Source organism: Leptodactylus fuscus, chromosome 1 (assembly GCF_031893055.1).
Source record: "Leptodactylus fuscus isolate aLepFus1 chromosome 1, aLepFus1.hap2, whole genome shotgun sequence".
NCBI classification, from domain to species: Eukaryota; Metazoa; Chordata; class Amphibia; order Anura; family Leptodactylidae; genus Leptodactylus; species Leptodactylus fuscus.
The window spans coordinates 257,300,409-257,323,509 of NC_134265.1; the positions used below are offsets into that span (position 1 = coordinate 257,300,409).

At 40.6% G+C, this 23,101-nt stretch overlaps 1 protein-coding gene across 1 annotated transcript; it reads right to left on the reverse strand.

Annotated features, from left to right (window-relative positions):
* Nucleotides 1-1,352: 1,352 nt before the first annotated feature.
* On the reverse strand, nucleotides 1,353-21,194 carry GIMD1 (GIMAP family P-loop NTPase domain containing 1). Its single transcript, XM_075265305.1, has 3 exons — nucleotides 21,140-21,194; nucleotides 18,686-19,079; nucleotides 1,353-2,364 (listed from the first exon to the last, which is right to left on the reverse strand). The coding sequence occupies exons 2-3, from the start codon at nucleotides 19,070-19,072 to the stop codon at nucleotides 2,104-2,106; spliced, it is 648 nt and encodes a 215-aa protein (XP_075121406.1). The 5' UTR covers nucleotides 19,073-19,079; nucleotides 21,140-21,194; the 3' UTR covers nucleotides 1,353-2,103.
* Nucleotides 21,195-23,101: the final 1,907 nt, after the last annotated feature.

Genomic DNA, 23,101 nt, shown 5'->3' on the forward strand with positions numbered 1-23,101 from the left:
TTTTTCTCATTTATCCTCTTGTAAAAATAAAAAATTTGGACTAAATTGACGGTTTATTGAAAAAAACCCAAATTTTTCATTTTCACGTCCCAATGTTAATAAAATTTGTGAAAAAGCTGTAGGGTCAAACTGCTCATTACCTTCCTTGATATGTTCTGTGAGGGGTGTAGTTTCCAAAACGGGGTTACTTTTGAAGGTTCCCATTGTATTGGTACTCTAGAGGCTCTGCTAATGTGACATGGCAGTGGAAATCTAATCCCGTCAAATCCGCCCTCCAAAAGCCAAATAGCGCTCTTTCCATTCCATGCCCCACCATGTACCCATAGAGTACATTATAATCACATATAGGGTATTGCCACGTTCATGAGCAATTGTTTAACAAAATGTGGGGTGCGTTCTCTCCTTTAACCCCTTGTGAAATGGAAAAAATTCGGTGAATAAGTGCCATTTTATAAATGTTTCATTTACACATCCCAATGTTAATAAAATCTGTGAAAAGGCTGCTGGGTGAAAATGCTCACTATACCTCTTGATGAATTCTGTGAGGGGTGTAGTTTCCAAAATGGGGTCACTTTTGGGGATTTCCTTTATACTGGTACTTTAGGGGCTCTGCAAATGAGACATGGCACCAAAAACTATTCCAGCAAAATCTGCTGTTCAAACCCTCAGTATCGCCCAAACATCAGTTTACACCCACATGTGGGGTATTTATGTGCTCCGGAGAAATTTCACAACAAACTGTCATATACATTTTCTCCTTTAATCCTTTGTGAATGTGTTTATTTTAGGGCTAAATGAATGTTTGATTGGAAAAAATGAAATGTTTAAATTTCACCTCCATATTGTTTTAATTTCTGTGACATGATTAAAGGGTTAACAAACTTCACATATGCTGTTTTGCATTATTTGAGATGTGCTGTTTAGAAAATGGGGTGATTTGTGGGAGTTTCTATTATATAGGCCTTTATAATCTCTGTCAGAACTGAAGGGGTCCCTAAAAAATTAGTATTGTAAATTTTCTTATAAATTTGGAAAATCGCTGTTGCACTTGTAAGCTTTATAATGTCCAAAATACATAAATGGACAATTAAAAGATGATGCCAATATAAATCAGAGATATGGTAGATAATATTTATTCATGTATTTGGGTGGTATGACTATCTCTTTGAAAAGCAGAATATTTCACATTTTGAAAACTGCAATTTTTTTCCAAATTTCCAACACATTTCCTATTTTTTTATAAGTAAATATAAAATTATTGATCAATATTTACCACTAACATGAAGTACAATGTGTCACGAGAAAACATTCTCAAAATCTCAAAATCATTTGTATAAGTTAAAGTGTCTCAAAGTTATTACCGCATAAAGTGACACGTCAGATTTGAAACATGAGGCCTGGTTATCTAGGTACTTTTAGGCTTGGTCTTGAAGAGGTTAAAGGATTATCTGAGCACAGAGATGGCCAATCTTTTCTTGTCCAAAGGCCATATTGTTAGATGGTATCTCTACTAAGGGCTTCTGTAAAACGTTATATGTCTCAGATGGGAATGCCCTTTTAACAACATATACTACAAATATCTGATCAGTGGGGGTTCCGTATCTGAACCCAAAAAAGTCAGAAGTATTGTGAGGCCTGCTTTCACGGTCTGTATTTATCCTGAACATCAAGATATCCAGAGAATAGGGTTCTCCTGCCAAGTCTTTCACATCCCTATAAACTGTAGCAGAGAGACATGCATTCAAGCACAACCATCTTATCTCAAGTGCTGAACAGCGAAGAGTCCCAAAAAAGGGGGCACCAGATATGGTTGGGACTGCATGGGATGGCACCATAGGTGGCATAAGACCATTCATGATCTTGCATCCCACACTGAGATGATCTAACCATCTAATACTCTCACAATGTATACCATTTCCACAGGGTAATAAACTTGGCCAGAAATAAATGAAGCAATTGTTAACTGTGTGTATATATTCAGATTAGTACAGTATGTATGTATGTACATCTCTTACTTTCAGAACACATATCCTATAGTAAACACTAGTAATGAATGATCTCAATCTATGTTGTAATGCCATTGCAAGATCTTCCAGTTGAGTGTTATGTAGGTTTTAATGTCTGGTAACTGTTCTGTCTGACAAAATGTAAGATTTGGTTGGCCAGTACGGCTCTTGCCTCACGTGGCCTTTCATGTGGATGCTCCCTAAAGATGCATCGACCATGCACGGTTTCCAGGAGAGTAGAAAGACTTTTTGGGGCCAAGTTGATGAACTTCTCTTCTGTTATCCTCATGTCTTCTAATGTTTCTGCATGAGTGAACACGACAGCAGTGAAATACTTCCAGTTCGGACCCAGGAGATCCTGTGGAACAAGATGTGTTCATTAGTTTATGCAATAAGATACACATAATTTGGTCAATATGGATAGTAAGTATATGCTGTCAGTTTATGGCAGTTTTATCCGAACCTGTCCTCAAGGAACCCAAGCAGGCCATGTGTTGAATACTTTTTATAGATAAAATATGATAATTATTGATATAGTCAAACAAAATCAACTGTAGAACATTGTCTAGTGTTAGAAAACCAAAGCTGCTCTTCCTGAAACAGTGCCACACATATCCTCAGGCTGTGTGCGGTATGGCAGTTTAGTCTCAATGCATATGTTATTTTAATTGAGGACAACATTAGATTGCTAGATGAAATGCGTTAGACACAGCTTGTGGGGGATGCAATTCCTTCAGATTTCAGCTGTAGCTTCAAGGTTACAGTCCTTTAGTAGTGTTACACAGCAATTTTGGCTTCAACAGCCATTGTGCAACAAAATATTTTACTTCCATTGTGCTACTACGCAGCATATCATAAGTAAATGGCGCCACATTGCGACTCTTTCATTAAAAAAAAAATTGGTATGTATTTTGCAGTTTGGTGTTTTGGTGTGGCTAAAATGTTCTCTGTGCTGTATTGAGGGCCATAAGTTCTGAAGTTAGCCCTTCTTCATAAGCATCCTCAGAGTCGGACTGGGATGTTTAGGGCCCGCCAGTGTAATAGTTTCTAGGGGCCCACTGCCAGGACCCTGCTGTACCAAGACAGTGCAACTACAGGTAATAACAATTCCATGCTGCTCACCCGTCATACGATAAGCAATACCTAAACCAACTTCTACACCCTGTATGGCAAGTGAACGGCAGGGCTCCTGGAAATGTTACCAGTACCTGCAGCCACACTGTCCTGAAAAAAGCTGTTGTACCCCTCAGATGTAATATTACAGCCTAACCTCAGGACAGGCCGTCAATATTAGAAACATGGATGAATCTATTTAAGAGGTTGTCCAGGAATTGAAGCAACCCATGTGGCGAGCAGGAGGTGTAAACTAAAAAAAATAAATAAGAAGCATACTCACCTGTCTCCAGCGCTCCGTCACCAGTGTCCATTCGTTCTTGTGCCGGCGCCTTCTTGCTGGGAGTCCTGCACCTCATGTGACCGCTGAGACCAATTACATAGAGGATTTTGTAGAGAAATGAGGCATTGCCATGAGACCAAACTGACACAGGCAGAGACAGGTGAGTATGCTTTAGACAACCTCTTCAAAGGAGCTGTCTGGGTCTAATTTATTTATTGGGAACAGTGATGGGGTCATTATATTGCGTCGGGGCAGTGATGGGGGCTAAAAACCTGGGGGGGGAAGGGGACATTAAATTATTTGGGGCATATTATAGGGGGTTGTCCAGGTTTAATTATTTTTATGGCGTATCTTCAGGATAGGCCATAAATACCTAATCGCTAGGGGGCTGGTACGTGGCCCCATCAGCTATATGGAATCACTTCCGATGCCCGTTTTGTACTCAATACATGACTGGAAGCAGAAAGCTGCACCCGCTGTTTAGTTGCCTGGCAGATTCACTGCAGCTCAGCTCCCACTGACTTCAATTAGTGCCGAGATGCAGAGAAGGTGCCGGCTGATGTAGATTGGACAGAGCTTTCTGCTTCCGGCCCCGTATTGTGTACAAGACTGGTGTCAGAAGTGGCTTCATACAGCTGATCGGTCTGAGGGCTGGGTGTCAGCCCCCTACAGATCAGGTATTTATAGCCTATGCTGACGATAAACTATACAAAATTATGCCTGGACAACCCCTTTAATATACCCTCAAATGCCCCACACTTTAAACAGGTTGTCCAGCATATTTTTTTTGTTGTTGTTTATAATTAGTCCAAGGAGGTGAAAAACAAAGTAAACAAAAAAACAAAACAAAAACACCCCACACTCATCTGTTCCCAGTGCTCCGGTGTCCTCCTAAAGTGGTACTTACATGCTGGACTGGACTGCGCTGGGAGACACTGGGGACAGGTGAGTTTGCTATGTTTGGCTCTATAAGGCCTGATTCTTAAAGGGGTTGTCCAGGAATTATAGGTTTCTACAAGGAGGCCAGTGAAGGAAAAAAAAAATAAAACCCACACTTGTCCCTGATTCTCATACCCCTGTCTGGTCCAGCGGCACCACAGAGTTTCTTCAGTCCTCGCCACACGTAGCCGCTGAAGACAATCAACCGCCTCAGCAGCCTAAGGAAAGGAACCGGGATATCACTCACATATGTCACCTGTGATGTCACATGTCCTTTCCTTAGGCCGCAGTCGTGTGGCGATGACATCTGCCAGAACAAGGCCCCAGGAGCCGTTGGACCAGACGGACGTGGGAGACACCATGGATAGGCGAGTATGGAGTTTAACATCTCAATATACTGAACATCACACTAGAAAATGCAATTCTAGTATGAATAATGGTAGTCATGTACAGAAGAAAACATAGAAAGAAACTGATATGCTGGATATACTTAGGAACAGTTCACACCTGCGTTCAGTATTCCGTTTGGGGAATCTGCTTGGGGACCCCTGGAACAGAAACCTATATGCATTAAAAAGCGGTGAGAAATGAAACCACATGGACCCCATAGACTATAATGGGGTCCATGTGTTTTCCGTGCAGTCTCCTCATGAATCATGTGGTGAGAAAAGTACTTCAAGCATTACTTTTCTCTCTGCGTGATTCGTGTAGACACCTTGCGGAAAACACACAGACCCCATTATAGTCTATGGGGTCCATGTGGTTACATTGCTCACCGCTTTTTAATCCATATAGGTTTCTGTTCGGGGGAACCCCAAGCAGACACCCCAAACAGAATACTGAACACAGGTGTGAACTGTGCCTAATACATATAAACATATATTTACACACATACATTCATATACAATGTATATACAATATACTGCACATACATACATACATACACACACAAACACACACACCTATCTACAAACATACAGGACTCTCACAGTACATCAGACACCTTACACAAATATACACACATTAAATATACATATTTTACCCAAAATATGAACTTACATTTGGCTGGGTGCACTGGGTATGGAGGAGGCTCATGTGCAGCTCTGTCCTGTCTGGCAGTGGTGAAAGCTCTGGTTCATTGTAGCAGCCAGCAGACTTCCCCCTAAACACTCCGATCTGTGTGGGGGAGGGGCAGCACAGGTCCTGCTACATGACGCCTGCTAATGGTCTCACAAACTCCCAGCGATTGGTACAGAGGCCCGTTTGGGATGGTTAGGAGCCCAATCGGGACCCTGAACATCTTGATCGAGCCCCTGATAAGTGCATTTGAATAGGCTAAATGAAAACTAATGGTCAGGCTCGGGGCCCTCCGGGGGATTCACCGGTTCCCCGGTGGGCCAGTCCGACCCTGAGCATCCTGCTGTGATACATACCGTGTTTCTCCGAAAATAAGACAGTGTCTTATATTAAATTTTGGTCCTAAAGTTATGCTATGTCTTATTTCGGGGAATGACTTAATTTATTTTTGTGTGCTGCTGCCACCACTGCGCTACTCTGAGATGTGATTGCTGCGCAGACTCTATGAAATAAAACATTGCAGCCAGCTGAACGCTGTGTGCTCCGTGTGCACAGGAAAGCTGGCTGCTGCTGCTGCTGTGATACTGTACATTGTATCCACTGAATCTGCTGCTGTGGGATGAGCTGGGAGAATGGACCTTCCACCGCATGCAATGCTTAGTGTATGCACAGCAGCAGGAACAGTGGATACAACGCAGAAAGATTATTATTATTGGGGGATGTCTTACTTTCGGGAGGTGCCTTATATTAGGCAATTCAACAAAACCTCTGCTATGTCTTACTTTCAGAGAATGACTTATTTTCGGGGAAACAGGGTAGCTCTACAAAACTGTCAGAACTGTATTTAAACCTTGTTGTACTTCCTTGAGCCATAAGTACTTGATGAACTAAAACTGTGCTGTGTTGCTGTGCACTGCAAGAAATCAGATGCTGAGGATGACTTTTCTTTCTGCTATTGTTGGCGAAATACAAGGCAGATTTGCACACAGATACCAGATTTCTTCATTGATGAAGCAAATGAAATGTTCTTTTATGAAGAAGGCTTTTTCTGTGAGCTGTGGAGGCCATTTGCATGAGACTACTGGTTGAGGCCTAAATATCACCATACCTCCCAACTTTTGAAGAACTGAAAGAGGGACAAAATGTGCGGCGCGCTATGCGCCGCATAAAATATAGCCCCGCCTACTTTTGCGTTGACTCCGCCCGCCGGTTAATTTTTTTATGTGCCCGCACACAGTATAATCCTCCTACAGTCACCCGTAAATTATATGTCCCCCCTCTATCTCTCCCCCAGTTTCATATACACCCTTTATCTGCCCCCAGTTTCATGTCCCCCCTCCATCTCTGCCCCCAGATTCATGTCCCCACATCTCTGCCCCCAGTGTCATGCAGTCCTCTCCATCTCTGCCCCCAGTGTCATGCCGTCCTCTCCATCTCTGTCCCCAGTGTCATGCTGTCCCCTCCTTCATCTGCCCCCAGTGTCATGCCGTCCTCTCCATCTCTGCCCCCAGTGTCATGCCGTCCTCTCCTTCATCTGCCCCCAGATTCACGTTCCACCTCCACATTAAACTTACCTTCTCCTCCGCTCCCTCGCCGCTCTCTGCGCGCCTCTCTCGCTGACACATATGCGGCTGAAGCGAGGAGCTGACCTGTGTCAGCTCCTCGCTTCGCCACTGCCGCCGGTCTCGCTGACACATATGCGGCTGAAGCGAGGAGCTGACCGGCTCCACGCTTCAGTCGCATATGTGTCAGCGAGACCGGCGGCAGCGGCAAAGCGAGGAGCTGACCTGTGTCAGCTCCTTGCTTCAGCCGCATATGTGTTCGGAGTTGAAATCGGGACATACCTCCCTCCAACCGGGACCGTGGGAAGTGTCACCCAAATCGTGACTGTCCCGCGGAAATCGGGACGGTTGGGAGGTATGTATCACCAACCTAAAGAGCTGAAGGTGCTCTTTCTCAAACTACTGTCCTCAACTGCAGCGTGCTACCATCTGGCTGAAACAGGCCCAAGCACTGGCTAAAGGCTGGAGCTACCTAGCAGTGGCTTACTCCCACCCTCTTATACAAGACTCAGAGAAGGAGCCAATCCTGTTTATACAGGAGCATAATAATGGCTGGAGAAGTGTAAAACAAAAATAATAAACAGATTACATAAAACATAAAACATCATACATGAACACAACAGTTTACTGAAAGCATTGTCCTTTGTTTGGGGGACACAACAAATGGGTATGTTTCATAATTAATACAAGCTGTAACTTCCACTGGCTGATCTTCACAAAGTGATATCAATCCTGCATATGCATTAACCCCTTGTTGCCGCAGCTAGTTTTAAACTTCCTCACAAAGGTCTATCTTTGAAATATGATATATGCCATTTTGAGATTAATTTTTTCCTGACACATTATAATACGTATTAGTGTTAATTTCTGGTTGATATGTTTTATATTTAGTTATTTAAGAATAGGAAATTTAGTTAGAATTTATAAAGTTTGAAATTATCTGCTTTCCAGGCAGTGATGTCACCCAATCTAAGTCTTATACCATATGTATGCTGTAAACAGGCATTTTTCAAGGCACCATTTCATTTCTGAAGGTACCGTACTTTGAAAAAAAATTTCCCCATTTTCAAAACTGCATACCTGAAATAATTCAAAACAGAATTTAGAAAGCTTTTCACAGGAATTAACACTAAATGGACATGAAATTTACACATTTGAATTTCAGCTTTCAACTTTAACTAATACATTCTCTTACACATTCACAAGCTTTAGACCCAAATTTTTCATTTTCATGAGAGTTAAAGGAGAAAAACATCCCACAATTTGTTGCAGTCGGCTCTGCGGTTGAGCCTCAGGCAGATAATGGCCACTTACACCAGTTTGCTGTGTAAGCAGCCACGGGAAAATTGCTGCGGGCATGCGCAGTTGGCTCTGCCCAAGGCCCGACGGTAAACTGGTGTGGCTATTTTCTGCCCGAGGCCCAACGGCAGAGGCAACTGCACATGCCTAGAAGTTTGAAGCCAGCGCCGGAAGAAGATGCAAGGAGAGGTCATTCCAGGCGAAAATAGAGGTGGCACTGGAGATTTCTCTCGCAATATTGGGGACGCCTCCACTGTTCTGAGAGAACTCATTTGTATACAGAAGAAAAGCGGGATGTCTACCAACCGGTGGTGTAGAGAAGACATCTAAAGGTATGGAGAAGAATAGCCTTTCTTAAGGCTATTCCTACGTGTTAGGGAGAAAAAATGTCATTTTAATGATTGAATCCTTTTAAAGGGATTCTATCATTGGCTCCAGTGATTTTTAACTAAGCATATCTTTACATAGCCTTTAGAAAGGCTATTCCAGATGTACATTTTATTCATTAATCCTGCCAGCTATTTTTGAATTAGCCTGCTTTTATTGATATGCTAATCAGCCAGCATGGAGCATCGGAAGTCTCTGTGATGCTCCCTGAGCACTGCATGTTTCATATGTGAAAAGAAGGGGGAGGTGAGAGCAAGGAAGGAGATGATGATAATGATGATGACTCATCAGCCTTCCCTGCTCTCACCTCCCCCTTCTTTACACAGATCACACAAGCAGTTCTCCAAGAGCATCACAGAGACTTCCGATGCGCCGTTCTGGATAATTAGCATATCAATAAAAGCAGGTTAATTCAAAAACGGCTGAGAGGATTCATGAATAAAAGGTATGTCTGGAATAGACTTTCTAAAGGCTATACAAATACATGCTTAGTTAAAAAACACTATAGCAAATGATAGGATCCCTTTCAGCAGACAGCGGGATTTAGAAAAGACAGAACATAATCTGGAGGGCGGATCTTGCTGAAATAGCATTAAGGCACCATGTTGCCTTTGCAAAGCACCTGACTTACCAAAACAGTGGAAACCCAAAATTTGACACCATTTTGAAAACTACATCTATCAAGGAATTTATCAAAGTGTATAGTGAGCATTTGGACATCACAGTTGTTTCAGAAAATTTATTAACATTGAGCTCTGCAAATTAAGAATTACAGTTTTGCAATAAAATGTTGCTTTAACCAAACATTTACTATTTTCTCATGGGGTTACAGAAGAAATAGCATCCCACACTTTTGTTACACAACTCCTCCTGAATATGGAAATGTCCCACATGTACATGTGAATAGAGATGAGCGAGTAGTACTCGCTGTTCGAATGTAAAAGTTCGATGCAGAACCAGCATTGATTGGCCGAATGCTATACAGTCGGCCAATCAACGCTGGTTCTTCTCCTACCTTTAGAAGTCTTCTCCGTGCAACTTCCCCGCGGCGTCTTCCGGCTCTTCATTCACTCTGCCAGGCATCGGGTCTGGGCAGAGCTGACTGCGCATGTCCGCTTGTAGTGCGGGCATGCGCAGTCGGCTCTGCCCAGGCCCGATGCCTGGCAGAGTGAATGAAGAGCCTGAAGACATCGCGGGGACGCTGCAAGGAGAAGACTGCTTGGAGGATCCAGCCCGATCCTCACTCTTGGACTTGGTAAGTATAATTTGATCGAACGTTGCCTACCCCTGAAACGAGCATTTTCCCCCCATAGACTATAATAGGATTCGATATTCGATTCGAGTAGTCGAATATTGAGGGACTACTCGCAACGAATATCGAACCTCGAACATTTTACTGTTCGCTCATTTCTACATGTGAATGTAATCTGCTGTATGAGCACACAGTGGAATTCAGAGAGCACTATTTAGAGAGCAGACTTTGTTGAAATAGTATTTAGGTTCCGTGCCACATTTGCAGAGCCCTTGATATACCAGAACAATGTAAACCCCCCAAAACTGACCACATATTGTAAACTACATCTCTTAAGGGCATTATCTAAGATATTATAAAGTGTTGCATTAATTTATTTTATTTTTTAATGGATAGCAAAAATTGAAGCGTAAATAGTGCAGGATACATTAGGATATAAATAGGCGGTAGAAAACCAGTAAGGGCCGGTTTACACCTGTGTACGTGTCTGCTTTAGGCAATCCAGCTGGATTTCTGTTTTGGACAGGGGACGGAAACCCGCAGTCAGTTTTCAAACCCATTCCCGCGAGCGTTTTGTACCTCCCCACGGCAAAACCATTTTTTTTAAATTGAACACAAAGTCGGACATGCAGGAATTTGTGTCTGGTTAAAAAAAAAAGGTTTTGCAGCGAACAGGTACACAACGCTCACGGGCGCCCACTTTTCAAACCCATTCACTTGAATGGGTTTGAAAACTGACTGCCGGGCTTCCATGACCTGTCCAGTTTCTTGGGGCAGAAGAGGGAAACCCAGCTGGATTGCCTAAAGCGCACACAGGTGTGAACCCGCATTAATGCAAATAAGTGTGGTATGCTTTGAAGAAATCCTTTATGCAGAGATCAGGTTTCACAGTGGTAAATGGTATACCTCCTTAACCCATTTTGTACCACACTCTGCACCTGTTTTGGGCCCTTTGCAGTTTGGGGGTACTTAATTGGAGAAATGCTGACCTAGTATAATAAGGGAATCTGAAAATGAAGTTATATCCCCATCTGGCCTATACTTTGGAATAGTGCATACACTATAATCTGACCATGTGTACAATCTGCATGGTCAGCTTTTTGCACCAAACTTTAGTTTATGGAGAGCACTGCGTGGCCTCAGTATTTGTTCAGATAGTTCAACCCCTCCCATGTGCTTATTGTAGGCCAGGATGCAGTCTGGCGAGGGGTGGGAGAATGGGTAACTAGTACAGGGGCAAGCATGCTGCTAGTACCATGATTTGTGGTCAGTACAAAGGCATCCCTCTTTTACTTATATTTGACCAATAACTCTGGTCCAGCAGTGAGTCAGCAAATCCCACACTATTTTCCCACTAAGTCATAGAATTGGAGGGTATTCTGGGAGCTCAATTCTGGTGTCTTTTCCATATACCTTAAATTTATGGGTGTACCCTGAACTATACACTATATTACCCTTGGGTCCAAGTAAAACATAACTTTTATTTCATATATAATAAAATAGCAACTAAGTGCTTGCCACCCACTTGTGTCTGTATAAATACATATACCTGGAGATCCCAGAAACACCCAACTCAATGTGAAATCCTACCCAGTGACATAAAAACATAAAAATCCCTATATCTATAGTGGCATTAGCAGATATATTAGATAATTTAGCTAGTGTACCCTGAACTACCCTCGCACAGTTTGTACATTTTAATGCCATATCTTGCTCTCTTCCTGGGTAGGTGTTGGTGGAATTAAAACCTCCCTTTGAAATGGATGAGAAACTTGTCTATTGCAATGCATTCTTCGGAGAGGTATGCCTCTGCAAATTTATTACTAAAATGATAAAGGACATGCTTGATTTTTGAAGAGGCAATGAATTGCAAGGTCATTTTGGAGATGGGCATTGTGTATTGTCATTATAGTACAGACATTTTAGTATCATTTCAAAGTGTATTCTGTTTAAGACCACATGGAATGATGAGATCTGGTACAAAATATCTTTCCCCCAATATGGGGAATTTTGGTTGGTCTGGGTCCCCATTAAATTGACCAGATCCTCAGAGAAAAAGACCTTAATAAGTATATTTCGGTGATGCCAGCAATCCAGAACTAGAATCCAGAGTTGGCTACGAACTCAGAAATCTGAGACTCATCATTTTCAGGGGGGTAGTGTCCATATATACTCTGTCATTTGGAGAGCTGCCTTAGTTGCTGTCCTACAGTGTCTTCGCTGAGGTTCCTTATCACTGGATGAAGTTGAGAAGGTTGTAAGTGAAAAATATGCAAATCTGTTTTCCAAGATGTAAATAGTAAAACAGTGCCTCTGCTTGCTGCCCTCTAGGGGCAGCCCCCTTAAACATCATGCCCGACTTTTTCAACAATCCCCAGAACAAGGACGTCAGGAGGAATGAGGCATATTCTTCTTTTTCCTCACTAGCTATATCAGTTTCAGAGGAAAGGAAGTCATATGCATCTTCTGCTGATTAAATTCTCTAGGATGATTGGGACTTTTGGGGCATTTTTACTTTTATGTGTTGTAAACATATAAATGATTTAGCACATGTAAAGTGTGTATTAACTTCATTTTTTCAGAGAAGTGTTTGGGAATATGTACAGTAAAAAAAATTACATCTGCACTAGAACTAAATACAATTTCTTTATCTCTCTTTATATATAGCTAATTACTTCTAATTACAATTTAACTTTTAATAATCACACACAAAAACTGTGTTAAAAATTGAGCACAGACACTGGAAGCATAGGAAATGCACAAAAAACTCTGTCAGTAAAAAAAACTTCACTGAAACTATTTAAAATTTATATATATATATATAGAGAGAGAGAGAGAGAGAGAGAGAGAGAGAGAGAGAGAGAGAGAGAGAGAGAGAGAGTTCTATGTACCCTGTTTCCCCGAAAATAAGACCCCCCCCCCTTCACCTTCTGGATCACATACAACCGGCAGTCATGCCGGCACTCCGCTAATTGTTCCCCGCTTCGTTTGCCGATTGTTCCCCGCTCCAGCCGCTGCATAAAACATCCCCCGAAAATAAGAAAGGTCATATATTTCGTTAGATAATTAATTATAAGAACATGTCTTATTTTCGGGGAAACAGGGTATATATGTCTATGAGTTTACATATATATATATATATATATATATATATATATATATATATATATATATATATATATATATATATTTATAATAAACTGTGATTGCATTGCATTCAAAGACCTATTTTTACTGTTCCGTCCACAAAGCTTTTTATCGGCGTTATTTCGGTGTATAGACTACTTTTTTGACCACTCTTTACAGTGTGTTTTGTGTGTTGAATCAACATAAAAACAGCATTGTTGGCATTGTTTTTATGATGGTCACTGTGCAAGATAAATAATGTGACTATTTTATATATTTATCTAAATACTGTTGGAGATATTTTATTTTACATGGTTTTCCTCTTTTCCAAGGAAGGGACTTTTTATGGTAAAAATGAGATTATTGTGGAGGAGGTTATTGTGTACAAGCAATCCACTGCTCAATTTTACAATACACTGCCATACTTCTGCTCTTGTCTATTACTAGGCAGCCTATTAGATCCTACCTTTGGGCTTAATAGATATCCATATATGACAGGCCTGGAAATGATTGTTACGCACTCATTGGCAATCCATATTTGTGCTATGAAGGACGAGAGAGAGCACAGACTATATAATACAGTATGACAATACAGGCGATGGTACTATCACACTGACTAATGGAGACTACTTTCTTACTGCAACACAGAGCAAGACAGAGTTAAAGGACATGAGATTTGAAAATGTGTTTTTTTTCCCCCCAAGAAACAGTGCGACTCTTGTCATATGGCATGGGTTTGGTATTGCAGTTAAACCCTATAAACTTATAGTTTATTGTTTGTATGTTTACTGCTTTGTAAAATTGCAGAATATATTGGTGCTATTTAATAGCTAATATTACTGTCTTCATAGTGTCTCCATAATAACTCAGTAATTACTCAGGAGAAGAGCTGATGTAGATAACAGGGTGTAATATCAAATACGGGGACTAAGCTAGCTATTACAACTAACTTTTTAATTGATAGTTCTCCTTTTAGAATCGAGACTGTGGACAGTCAACTACTAAACTTCCAGACCTCAAATACATCAGCAAGGATGTTTTTCTAGAAGGAATGGCACCTTGGTCTCCACTGTTATGTCTAGAGAGCTAAGTGGTAATAAGTATATGTCATTAGTTGGCTTCCATTGGCTCTATTGAGCATGCCGAGGAACAAAATGTGTACAATAACTAACTCAAATGCTCTCCATAGCAGATAGTTGACAGGACTAACATGCTTTTCTTCAAAATGCTCCATAAACATATGTAAAAATCATATTTTATTTAAGTATATATCCTGAAGCTTGCAAGTGCTCATATCAAGTAATGCATAAAGGTTGACATAAAAGGAAGGGACCGCAAGTCTGTGTGGACTTTCAGTTACTGCTTTTACCATATGATTAAATGATTGTATCCAGAAAGACGAAACACGACTCACGTTTCATGATCTTCGTGAATGTTTTCATTTTTAAACAACTTGTGGAAATGATGAAACCTAATACCCCACCATTCCGGTACTGAATGTTACAGAGTTTGAAGCATCAACATGAGTTTTGTGTTTTTCCATAAATGTAAATGATCTTATTATCCGATTCTGGGTATAATTTATTATTTCATTATTTTAGAAAAAAAATTAAGACTAAAGAAGTTGAATCGTTTTTAATATTATACTTGGTGCTTCTGTCTTAAAGGGGTCAGTGATATTTAGATTGTGCCCATTTAAACAAAATCAGTGCACAGCTACACTCTTGTCCAAGCGGTGTACTAGAAAAATGTCAAAGGCGCTATGGTACCTGTGTTTTCAGGATCAGCACAGGTCCCAGATGTCAAACCTCTGCAAATCAGAACTGGGGTGGAGAATGACAGCAGTAGAGACAACTATTTAAAACCAGCACAATACTGTGAATCAAGACAGACCCCAGACACCTTCACCAGAGCCCATTGCGAGGCTGGATACCAACACAAAGATGTTCCATTCATAAAAGCACCGCTAGCTGGAATCAAAACAAAATCCACTATTGACTTATACAGAGGAGAGGAAGCAGGCGAAAAGTCTTACAGCAAGGTAAGAACCAGGAGTTGACATCAGAGAGCAAATTAGACAGACAAATGTGAAATCCAGAAACAGGTCAAAGGTCAAAATCCAAATCGGCACGTCACAGACAAAATCAGTAGACAATCGAGAATCCAAAACCAAGCCAAGAGGTCAGTATGAAGCAAGCAACTGGATACACTGCCAAACCAGGAAGTAGAACAACCATTAGTCAGCGCATGTGTCGGGGGGAGGGGTCTTATATAAGCCTCCTCAACTGCTAATTGGATCAACCCAGGGAACTTCTCTAAACTGTAGAAGCTTCCCAGGTTGACACGGTAACCTTAAGGGTGAAGCAGCTGGATTGAGAATCCTGGCGATGTAGGTTAAAGTAAATACATTAGATGTATTGGGAACCCTAACAGCAGATGTTGGAGAAGATAAGGATATGGCCGTTGGATTTCAATTATCTGATAGTTTTGTTCTCAGAAGATGAGCTGGAGTCTGAAAGGCCATTCACACAGAGGAAAATGGTGATGAATTTGGTGTGGAATTTCCCACGTAGAAAAAAAAAAGCCTCCCATTGATTTCAATGGGTTCTGCTGGCTTTTCTGTTAGAGGAAAATTCCGCTAGTGGAAAAAAAAAGCTAGAAGAACCCATTGAAATCAATGTTTTTTTTTTTTTCCATGTGGAAAATTCCACACCAAATTCATCACCATTTTCCTCCGTGTGAATGGACTGGATTTCTCCCATCTCCCTATTCAGAACATATGCACCCCTCAGCAAATCATGCTTGCATACGAGGGATTTGGGCAAGATAGCTGTCAGTTAAATGATTGTCATCCAACAGTTATCTTATGGATATAGCCAGGTTTAGTCTTTATTGCAAATATGAGAAACAATTGCTGAAAAATCTATTTAAAATAAATGTGAAAATGGTGGCTGCACTGGGGGAAGTTTAAGAGCCGTTCTCAGTCAGGTCAAGATAAGTGAGAAATAGAAGTGAATGATTCCCCCAGGAGTAACCTTTGTCTAGACACAATATGTCCAGTTTTCATGTATGGGCTCTTTACATTTAGTAGTAGCTGCACATAATTCTTCAGGACAAGTTTATTGAAATTGTTGGAAACTATGTACATGAATAAGTAAAGTACCGGAATTTAGATTACATAATGCTTGATTTATGCTCCATTTTCTTCATCTTATTCTATATAGATAGTTGCATATGGGAGCACCTGGAACTAAAGTTAAATAAGAATGCAAAAGCTGACTATGGCATCATACAAAGCGCACAATTAGGTAAGAAAATTCCACATGTCAGATTAATGGATGCTATAAATCTTTGACTTTTCTGTTCTGTAGACTATATCTATACAATGTTAATTCTTCTATGAAGATGTCTTCTTTAATAATTATGCAATGGGTTGCAAACAGGTTTGACATTATCCGTTCAATGCACTGTAGTATGAGAATGGCCAAACATTGCAGATTTGTTGCAGAAATCCATTCTTTATATCTGAAATGGTGTTTGTGAAAATTACACGCAACCCCATTAAATTATATGGAACTGATGTTTTGCAGACATGTCTGCTACAAATATGCCATGTGTCACATAGAATACATATGTCAGAATATTTCCATGGGGTCCATGCTTCCTAGACTGAACTGGTAATGGCTACTAAGCACATGTGATCTTTGGTACAGGAACTATTGCAGATGACATCTCCTGAAAACCTACAACCATATGGTAGGACAATCTCAAGTCTCATGAAAATTTAGCTCAGATTCCCTAAGGCTGAGGTTCCACATTGCGAAAGCGCAGCTTCTTTTGTTGCAGATTTTGCAGCGTTTTTTGAGCCAAACCTAGGAGTGTCTACAAAAGGAATGGGAAATATATAGAAGGTTCTAATACTTCTACCTTTTGCTCAATCTACTTTTTGACTTTGGCTCAAAAAAAAAAAACACAGCAAAATCAGAAACTAAAAAAGCTGTGTTTCCACAAGCTGGGGCCTCAGCTTAACGTTTCGGCAAAATCTCATCAGCATATTCATTTCTGGGACAGGGAGGGTTTTAGAGACAGGCGTAGAAGGCTGAAAGCAAGAAAGTGGTGCACCTTAACAACCAATAAGATGTTAGCTCTTATTTTCAAAGGACCTTTTATAAATGGACATCCAGGAGACGGGCATTGAGATAGTCAAGACCTATAAGTACCTGGGTGTGCGCCTCAATAATAAGCTGGAGTGGGATGATCACCTTGATGCGCTGCACAGAAAGGATCACAGCAGGCTCTACCTAGGCCTCTACTTAGCATCAGCCATCTTCTTCGGAGTGGCCGGCTGGGGGAGTAGCATACCAGCCAGGGACAGAAATAGACTTGACAGGCTGGTTAGAAGGGCCAACTCTGTCCTGTGGAGCCCCCTGGACCCAGTACAGGTGGTGGGTGACAGAAAGATTCTGTCCATGGTGATCTCCATGCTCAAGAACAACTCCCATCCCATGCATGAGACTGTGATAGCACTGGGCAGTACTGTCAGTGAACGACTGCTTCACCCCAAGATCCTTCCTCCTAACTGAGATCAGGCTGTTTAATCAACATCAGGCTAAGCGAAGATCACTCTGCACACAGAACTAAATGATTCTGAGTCTTTCTTTATTCTTCTTAGTTGCTATGACTCCTAGTATCTTTTCTATCTGCTATTTTGAACTTGTATGTGTCCTTTCTTGAAAAATATTACTGTATTATCCATGCTGCTGTAACACACTGAATTTCTCCAAGGTGGGACCATTAAAGGATTTTTTTTATCTTACTTTATAAATGAAAGCAGAGGCATGATTGGTTGTAATGGGCCACAGCTCTACTTTTCCATGCACTACTTTCAATAAATATCCTCAATATATGCTTGTTGTTTGTTATTTGTAATATATATATATATATATATATATATATATATATATATATATATATATATATATTACATGCATTGTAAATCATTATATACTTGTGTACTTTGGTTAATCAAACATGGCTTCTTTAACCACATGTTATGTATATATTCTTTACATCTCGTATACAGCACATCAAAATATATATTCTTAATTTGTAATGATTTGGAGAAGTTTTTCTAAACTCAAAGAACTTTCATATGTTTATGAAAATCATCTCATCTTGAGTTTTTTCTTGTAAGGAAATCTTTAGCCAATAAAGCCATTACAATGGTAAAGGTCACCAAATTGTCCTAACATAAATCCAACATGTTGTCTCTTGTTGGGCCCTAATACCTCTTGACAGGATGTGTGTGAATAGCGTAACCTGGCCTGGCCTTGCTGGGAATAAGGACGATGGCCTAATACGAGCCTATTTTCATCTGGCAACAATTAACAAGTTCAGCCATGTTTTTTGAAGAAAATACAAGGCAGATCTCCCGATACGGGATTACAGATAAAACTCTAGTTCTGGAGGGCCTGGCAACAGAATGTAAATCCTCCCCTTGTACAACAGCTAAACATCTTCATTTATCTATTCTTCTTTTTATCACGAAAATTGATGAAGACGTGCACACAAAACAGACAGGGAGAGAATTGCTCATTTTTTAGCAAGTGCTAGAAATTACTCATCTTATTACAGGAATTACCTCTGTTAATTTGACAGTGTGCTGGTTATCTTCTTCACAATGTGGTATGTCAGCCCTTAGGACAAGTAGAGCCATATGTAACCCCTCTGGAAAGTGCTCTGTGAGGGCTTTTCTCACTCTCTTCTTCACCTCATCCTGGTTCAGGCTGCTATGAGGAATGCCAGGTGTGTCCAGCACCTGCAATCTCAGGCCCAGCTCTCTCCCCATCCGCCGAGCAAAATCGGGTATTCGTATTCTGCAGAGTCGGCACTCTTTAGTCACAGATTGTGGGAAAATCCTACTCTCAAATTCATAACTTCCTAGCAGGCTGTTTCCAAGAGAACTTTTACCACATTGCGTCTTTCCCAGGAGAAGGAGATTAATGGTGATCTCATTGTTATCATCCATTTATTCTCTGTCAAACAATAGGAATAATTGGACAGCATTAATAAAAAGCTCTCTCAAGATTTATGTGATGCAGGTTATATCTAATGAATACCTAGAAATGATCGGGTTACAGGCCAAGTATGTAGAGAAATAACTGTGACGTTATACAAGAATACATCTTAGGGATATGTGGATAAGATTATATTATGGTCATTGAATCACAGGAAATAGCCGTTCTTATTTTTCAACTGTGTACTATCTTACAGCATAGTTTATATTGTTATCATAGCAAATACAATGACTTCATTACAGACATAGATAGGTGATACAGTCATACAGCGCACATTATTACACTTCCTTTTATTTAGTAGGGAAACAGACATAAAGAGGCGATCTGCAGACTGGCAGCGTGCGCCTGGTGCAATTGCATAGGGCACATCACTGCTGTAGGGTGCCTTACTAATTTTGGTGGGCAAGGCACCCAAAACTTTCCCCAGCCTACACTTTTTGCTCGAACCTATGAAAAGGTAGAATGTAGTTACTGTAGTGTAGTTTATATACTGGGCACTGTTATATAAGAAAATGCTCAGCAGTCTTATTTAGGTAGTTTTTGATAATATAATGATAATATACAGGTATATTATACAATGAAATGATATTATTTGGACACTATATAGTACACAATGATGTGAGGGCGTTAGAAGACTGACCTGCTAATTCACACAGTGACCTAAATCTATGACAGCTTTCAGATATAAGGGTCTCATAGACTTGCACAGGAGAAAGGGACTTCCAGCTTCTATGTGAATTGGCTGGTCAGTCTGTCGATCTCGTGACCTGACAGGGGACCCCTTTGACGACTCAGTACTAATTATTTAACCCCTTCCCTACTAGTACGGTGGATGCCAGGTGCTTAACTATTGCGGCCGCCCAGGAGCCGGGCAGCAACCATAGCCGCTGGGTGTCTGTTTTATACAGTGGACATGCAATGCATTAGTGATCAGATCCCCTGGGGTTCAAGACCCCTAGGGGGTCTAATAAATGAATACATTTAAAAAAAAAAAAAAAAAAAAAAAGTAAAACAAAAATATAAAAAATAATAAATAATAAAAATACAAATCACCCCCCTTTCCCTAGAACACATATAAAAGTATGTAAAATATATACATGTTAGGTATCCCTGTTATAGAGCCCTCTCTATAAATGTATCAAAATATTTTTCCCGTATGGTAAATGCCGTAGCGGAAAAAAGTTGAAAGTGCCAAACCGCCGTTTTTTCACTGTTTTGCCACTGATAAAATTTTTTATAAAAAGTGATCAAAGCAATAACAATTCCCCAAAATGGTGTAACCAAAAAGTACACCCGGCCCCGCATAAAAAGACACCCTATACATGCGCGCGCACGAAAGTATAAAAAAGTTACAAGTGTCAGAATATGGCGACTTTTAGAAAAAAATTTTGGGGGCAATTTGCATTGTTTGCTAAGGGGTTACAATGTAAATAAAACCTTATAAATTTGGTATCCCCAGAATGAATCTTACTGAAATACAGAATACAGGAGATATGTAATTTTGGCTGCACAGTGAACGCCATAAAAACGAAGACTGTAAGAAAATCACACAAATCCATATTTTCTTCAAATCCAGCCCATTCTGATTTTTTTTCCAGCTTCCCAGCACACTGTACAGAATAATTAATGGTGGCATCATGAAGAAAAATTTGTCCCGCAAACATTAAGACCTCATCTGGCTCCGAGAGTGGAAAATTATAAAATTTATGGGGTTTGGAAGGGGGGGAGGGGGGGGGGAGAGTCAAAATGCCGTCGGCGGGAAGGGGTTAAAGAATTAATTTTTTTTTAAACCAAACTGTAGCTTTAAGGATGTCCCAAATGTAACATTGCATGTATATTGCAGCCAGCGTTGCTTCACTCTGCTTTATGTGATAATAGAATGGGTGACTGAATAACAATATTGTATTAATAATTATTAATAATGGCAGATTAGCAAACTTGTAATTTATATAGCAAAACTTAATCTAACATATAAATGTGTATTAAGAAGCTGTCTAATATTAATATTGTCGCCTTACCTTAACTTGCAGCCTGCCGTTTGTGTTACTAATATGAGTGAACTTTGACTCCGAGATGATTTTGTCCCTGGTACCACTCCGAGGGGAATGCAAAATCTTTGTATTTGTTAATGAGTTACAGAAAGATCAAAGTTTATTGTAGATAATATTCAGTGTATACAGGATCTTGTAGTGAGGCAGGGGTTTGCAGCTCTCCAATAACTGCTCCTACAGGATATACAGTATATCAACCATTGACACTGTAGAATGAAAGGGGCCCCCAAGAGCTACATAGCCTCTGGGGACACAAGGTGGCAAAGCCCCAGAAATAGTTAATTAATTAATTAATTCATTCATTCATTTTCAGTTTTATTAAAGTGATATTTGGTTAATAATCTAATTAATTAGTGTTGGTACATTCCAGTTTTCTTGGTCTTTTCTCCCCCTGTTTTCTGAGGTAATCTGGTGTAATTGGTGCTTACCTGGTAGAGGTAGCAGCTTCCAGATGTTTCTTCTTAATCTGCCCAGCAGCAGGAGTGGCAGCTGATTGGCCAGCTGATTCAAACGGCAGGAAATCTGAATATATAAGAGCGTCAGCTGAGGAGGCCCGTGTTAGTTTCCTGGATCAGCTGGACGAGTGGACGTCCTGTCCTCCTTTCCAGATTTTAAAGATAAAAAACTTGTTGCGATGTTTATTAGTGGGATGTTAATCTCCCAGACTGGAGTTTTAAATAGTATATATATATATATATATATATATATATATATATATATATATATATATATATATATATATATATATATATATAGCGTTTTTGGGCATTGCGGAAACGCAGCGGAAAAAAACGCTGCATTTTACAGTACCAGCATAATGAATGCAATTTTGCCTAGTCCTAGCTCCACACTGCGGAAAAGCTGCGTTTTTCAAAAATGTTCACATTTTTAAAAAACGCAGTATGTCAATTATAGTTGCGGAAATGCTGAGTTTTTCCCTCCATAGATTTCTATGGAGAATGTGAAAACTGCAACAAAAACGCGGTATGATAAATGTGTTGCGGAAACTCTGCAGAAACACTGCGGAAAAGCATCAAAATCCGCAGAAAAAAACTCAATGTTTTGCTTGGTTGAGGCTAAGGGAACCTTCACACGATGTAACGCTGCACTCATTCTGATCGTAAAAACACGTTTAGAATGAGCGCGTAAAAAGCAGCTCCCATTGACATGAATGGGAGCCGGCATAAGTGCACTCCCCATTGAAATCAATGGGGGGCTTTTTTCCCTATGCTTTCAATGTATTACGCGCGTAATACATGATTTCAATGGGGAGCGCACGTATGCCAGCTCACATTCAAGTCAATGGGAGCTGCTTTTTATGCGCTCATTCTGAACGTGTTTTTACGATCAGAATGAGCGCAGCGTTACATTGTGTGAAGGCTCCCTAAAGTGCTGCAGGAACGCATTGTGATTCTTCCCACAGCACTTTGAACAGAAAGTTTTCTTCCGCGGACTTTTTTTTTTTTTTTTTTTAAATGTAGATTGTGAGCCCAATATAGGGATCACAATTAGAGATGAGCGAGTAGTATTTGATTGAGTAGGTATTTGATCGAATACTACGGTATTCGAAATACTCATACTCGATCAAATACTACCGTATTTTTCGGACTATAAGTGGGCATTCACACGGAGTAACGCCGGGCGTGTATCACAGCCGTACACGCCGGCGTTACGGCAGACTGCCGAACACTTCCCATTCACATCAATGGGAGTGCTCGTAAACGCCGCTGTTACGAGCGCTCCCATTGAAGTGAATGGGAAAGTGTTCGGCAGTCTGCCGTAACGCCGGCGTGTACGGCTGTGATACACGCCCGGCGTTACTTCGTGTGAATGCCCCCTAAGACGCACTTTTTTTGGGGAAAATAAGGGTGCGTCTTATAGTCTGAAGGTGGCGCCTGGCATCCGCTGTAATAGAGAGGCGGAAGCCGG